The sequence below is a fragment of the Clupea harengus genome, chromosome 11 (genome assembly GCF_900700415.2).
Source record: "Clupea harengus chromosome 11, Ch_v2.0.2, whole genome shotgun sequence".
In the NCBI taxonomy this organism is placed as follows: domain Eukaryota; kingdom Metazoa; phylum Chordata; class Actinopteri; order Clupeiformes; family Clupeidae; genus Clupea; species Clupea harengus.
Window position 1 is genome coordinate 10,782,419 of NC_045162.1, and position 5,403 is coordinate 10,787,821.

The 5,403-nt window shown below is 44.8% G+C and overlaps 1 protein-coding gene across 1 annotated transcript in view; it reads left to right on the forward strand.

Annotated features, from left to right (window-relative positions):
- Positions 1–274: 274 nt before the first annotated feature.
- Positions 275–5,403, forward strand: part of lars2 (leucyl-tRNA synthetase 2, mitochondrial) — a 55,870-nt gene continuing 50,741 nt past the window's right edge. Inside the window, exons 1-2 of the mRNA XM_012829209.3 lie at positions 275–504; positions 1,948–2,192. Of these exons, the coding sequence (XP_012684663.2) occupies positions 1,959–2,192 (234 nt within the window). The 5' untranslated portion in view covers positions 275–504; positions 1,948–1,958. The remainder of the gene's footprint in view (positions 505–1,947; positions 2,193–5,403) is intronic.

Sequence of the window (5,403 nt, forward strand, 5' to 3'; positions counted from 1 at the left end):
ACAGAAATAAACTACATTAGACAATGTTATTCCTAATCAATGAAAGGACATGGTGATGTCATAGTTAGTGGATTAGATTACAAAGGAACACGTGCGACATTTATCATTTATTTATAACACAAACAAAAAAATATAAAATACATTACAGATGAAAATAATCGAAACAAAGCAATAGCTTACTGCACACTGGACTTCTGATACGATTTCTGGGTCCCGAGCGTATACAATGAAAAGAGTGACGCTGGGTTGAGTGTTTTACTGTCTATGGTGTCGTCACGTGATTCAGATAGTAAAGTTCTGTTTGAGCAATATGGCGGCGCCCATGTAGCGGTGTGTGTTTTGACAGCTGAGCATGTGTTATGGAACAGTACGGATAAATTCAGGCTCGCTGTGGGATGCCTTTTGTGTTATGAACAAGTTATGTGTGTCCGCTTGAAGCTAACATTGGAATGTGTTCATTATAATTCAAGGACATCAATCAAAGGGAATCTGAATTGCCGTACTGTAAGTGTCACCTACGTTAGCTTGTTAGCTTTGTGGAATGTGACACACTTTCTAGCCCGCTAGCAAACTATTGAAATCCATATAACGTTAGCCCATGCAGATGATAAAGAATGCATTTGCATCTGTGGTCGGGAACCCATTGTGTGAAAGTAACCCTTTACATTGTGATCAAATATCACATCTCGTTGAGTCGACTGCCATTGAGGTAACAGGAAAAGATCCAAATGTAGACTGGGTGCAGACTGTCCGTGAATTTGTATCTGAGTTAACTGTAGATGTTTGGCATACCGTGTATATGGCAAATTATATGACAGAATCGGCTGTTTGTCTTCCCATTTTCCTCTCCTGTGAATGTGCGCAGATACTTCAGCCAGGTGTCTACTGCAGCCACTTTCCATTGAGTGGATGTGCTAATCGTTCAGTCATGTCTGTGACATTAGACTCTGCGTGGGCTCGGATGACAAGTCGAGTGATAAAAATGTTTTATTAGTTTTTTCCCTGTGGCGTGATTGTGCTGCAAATACCCACAAAGACATGGTAGATAGCAGGGTCAGCAAGGACGACTGAGTGCGGGGGATTGATTTAATTCATTCCTCTCGAGTGACACCACAGTACTACTTCTTCTGTAACCATAGAAACGTCTTCCTCTTCCTCCCCACATCTCCACACATTTTGCAGTTATTCTTTTTCTCTTTCTCCCCCTCTCCTTCTGTCTCTAGTCCTGGTTTCGCCCATTCGATCTATACAGTATTATGACTAGGACAATTAGTATTGGTATTAGGACTGTTTTTGATTAAACTTTGAGTGGATGACAAAGTAGTAGATTCTGACCCGTTGGTAGCCGAGTGTTTTTTTTTTCCATTCGGAGTGAGTGAGTGGCTATGTGCACGGTAGGCTCAGACATGGTGCATGGTGCAGCTGTTATGCAGCTCGTGGGCGACTGCTCTGGAGTGTCAGCTGAATCTGGTCATCACTGCTGAGTTATCAGGCTAACAGCACACAACAGTGAAATTATACCATGACTCAAGCTCGTTCTCTACCCTGTCTAGAGCAATTGCATTAAAACTGAAGCTTCTGCAGTCTAGGATGAGATGCAAGTGGTGTCGTATGTTTCCATTTTAATGCACATATAGGAGTTTTGTATTGTGTTCATGACTCCAGTTCTGTGCACAAGTTAGGGGGACAGGGCAGAAACCTGCACATTATCAGTAACCTAAAGTGCATGTTTTGTTTCTTATGTGTTCATATACATATACATTCAAATACATACCCAATTTACTTTGAATGTTCATTTTTTAATTTCTTTGGCCTTGTTTGGCCTGAAGAAAAAAAACAATGTTTTTCAAGATGATCATTTCAATCAACATCACTCATTATACATCAAACACGCCAGACAGATATGCCAATGTTGACTGATGTCTACCGTGCCTATGCATCTCCTAGGTGACGGTGCCATGCAGACGGTGGTGAAAAGGGTGGCTCTGTGCCCGCTGGCCCTGGTCAGAGAGGGCATATGCAGCGGAGACCTCCTGATGCCCACGCCCTGGTTCAGGCGGGTGGTGTGGCGAAACCTGTACAGTGAGACGGGGGAGTGGGAGAAGGACTACCGGGTGGAGACTAGGAGGAAGGTGGAGCAGTGGTGGCACCCTCGCATCAAGGACCAATGGAGGAGGACCAGCAAAGAGGAGGTGGGTGAAAACAGGGATGTGATCTATAAAGCAAATTTACCCCAGGTGGGTATGAGGGCAGTGAGTAAAGTAAGCAAGGCCAAATTATATTTGATGTAAAGGACAAGTGGGCGACAGTGGTACAGGAGGTAGAGAAGTCGTCTAGTAATCAGAAGGTTGCTAGTTCGATTCCCTGTCGAAGCGTCCTTGAGCAAGACACTGAACCCCTAATTGCTCCTGATGTGCAGTGTGCCATCAGTGTAAATGTAAAATGTGTATACATTGTAAGTCGCACATATGTAAGTCGCTTTGGATAAAAGCGTCTGCTAAATGACTAAATGTAAAATGTAAAATGTAAAGTGACAAGGACAAATTGGCATTGGCCATATTGGTCTGACAAAATTGGATTGCAAAGCAATAGGGACTGGTAATCTGGCAATCAAAGCAACGTACTTGGATATACTCCCTGTATCATCTCCCAAGAGTGTATTCAGCAAGTAACCTATCAGATTGGTTAGTTAAGATGTTGTTATATCAATATGAATTAATATTGAGGGGTTCCCCTTGCTGAAACATTAGACTTAGAGGGCTGCAGGTATTCTCAACTCCAATTAAGCTGTTTTAAGATACTCTTCAGTAATATAGATACAAACCACACTCTCAAGCGTATAAAGTGTATCAAAGACAAACATGTTTCAGCACTAAGCCATCTTCACCGTCTACCCATTGCTCAGTAGATCTCAGTAGCTGTCTACCATGTTTAGGCCTGTGGAGGTGTGACGTGTGTGAGGGACTGTCTTTCCCATCTCATTATCGTCTCCTCCTCACAGCTATAGACCTTCCTTCATGGGTGTGCAGAACTTACAATGAATACATGCAATTACAATGCAACTGAGAGAGGGGAAGGAAGGGTGTGTGTGTGTGTGTGTGTGTGTGTGTGTGTGTGTGTGTGTGTGTGTGTGTGTGTGTGTGTGTGTGTGTGTGTGTGTGTGTGTGTGTGTGTGTGTGTGTGTGTGTGTGTGTGTGTGTGTGTGTGAGAGAGGGTGAAGTGAAGAAGGGGATAAAAGGCAGAGGAAGATACAGACAGACAGACAGACAGACAGACAGACAGACAGACAGACAGACAGACAGACAGACAGACAGACAGACAGACAGACAGACAGACAGACAGACAGACAGACAGACAGACAGACAGGGATCAGGAGATGGAGGGGAAGTGTGGGTGTGTGTGAGTAACTGACGGGAATGCAGACACTGTTGGGTTAAAATGTGGGCTATGACCCAGGCTTCTGTTCCACACACACACACACACACACACACACACACACACACACACACACACACACACACACGCGCACACACACACCCACACATACAGCCAGTGTGAAATAAACACGCTCCCACCTCACCCATCCCCCTGGGGATTGCAAAGCAGACTCAGAAGGTACCTCTTTCTGCCAGGAACACAGCCATGTTGTCTTGGTTGTAGAATATAAATGAAAAATGGAAAGGATTCCCAGGTGAAACTTCCACAGCATTCTCTGTTTATTCAGAATATGTAAAAGAAAATAGGATTGAACATGCATGGCATGATCCAATGATGTGTTTCCCTGTTTCTGACAGAGCTCTGTAAAATAAGAGCGGTGTGTAGATATTCAGCCTTATTTCTCAACCTTTTCCTTGAGAGTAAAGGTCCTGCTGAAGTAGCAAGGCTGAACTGAACTGTGGCGCATTCTTCCTAAGGCAGGACTTCTCATTTTTCATCACCTATATATAGGCCAGCCTCAGAGCTGTATGTGTAGATTAATGATAAGGCAGATCATACTCTCGTACGTCTGTCACGGTGATAAAAGATATATCATCAGATGTATTATACATTTTCAGTGGTGGCTTTTTAATTTAATGAAATTTTAAAACTGCCCTTGGGTTTGTAGCTAAAAATAGCATGATGAAGTGTTGAACCTTTATTTCTCTTTTTAACCGAAAGAGTCTCTCAGGGAAGAGTTACCTGTGTGGTTCCTTCTGGGCCGGACCAGGTTTGCATGGGCAAACGCCAGACATTTGCCAGTCAAACACACAGCTCTTTCCCAGAGCCAGCTGCTGTTTCTAGGGTATGCTAGTGGATGTGGTGACAATCAGTTCTAGATTTTGAGAGTACTCAGTTCTATCAGACAGATAGACAGACTAGCCCACTAGCCATCTCTATCTCTCTCTTTCTCTTCCCCCCTGTCTCTCTCACTCACATGTGCACACAGACAAAAACGCTCTCTCCCTCTCTCTCTCTCTCTCTCTCTCTCTATCTCTCTCTATTTCTCTCTCTCTCACACACACACACACACACACACAGTTTTGAGAGACCCTCTAAATGCAGCTCTGACAGTGTGTGGAGAGAGAGAGAGAGGGATTGTAAATGCTCGTCTGCCACAAAAGCTCAGCAGCTCTTTTCAGACGGTCCATTACCTCGCCATGCAAAACTGGAACCCAGACAATGATGAATGCGGCTCTGATCCGGCTGATCCGGCTCGGGTCTGGCCCAGAGCTGGCGGCTGCTTTCTACAAACAGTCTCCTAGAGAGGTGAGGCAGTAGGAGCCAGCTCCATTGTGTTCCCCTCCTGCAAAAAAAGGAAAAGGAAAAAGAAGGGAAAGTGAGTTGCTCCGGCATTCACGACTGCCTCTGAATTATTCATATCCCTCTTGACCTGAGGTGATTAACGCGGAATGGCTGGTCTGGTCACCCCCCCCCCCACACACAGCAGAACCTCACCACCACCACCACCACCATCACATCAGTTCCACAAGAGGTTATGAATCTTTAAAGTCACTCATCACAGACAGAGAAGAGCTGCCACAGTCAGTTTTTGTCTTACGCCAGGGCGGTGTGTGTTTGTGTGTGAGGGCATGTGTGTGGATGCATTTGTATGTATTGTTTTGAAGTAATAGCCCATGTTCTCTAATCCCATCGACATTTGTAGATGAGTGTCTCTGTGTGTGTCTTAATGTCCATGTCTAAGTCTATATTGTATGTAAGAGACAGAGCATTTCTACTGTCCACCGTCTCCCCAACCTGTCCACTGTCTCCCTAACCTGTCCACTGTCTCCCCAATCTGTTCACTGTCTCCCCAACCTGTTCACTGTCTCCCCAACCTTTTCACTGTCTCCCCAACCTGTTCACTGTCTCCCCAACCTGTTCACTGTCTCCCCAACCTGTTCACTGTCTCCCCAACCTGTTCAC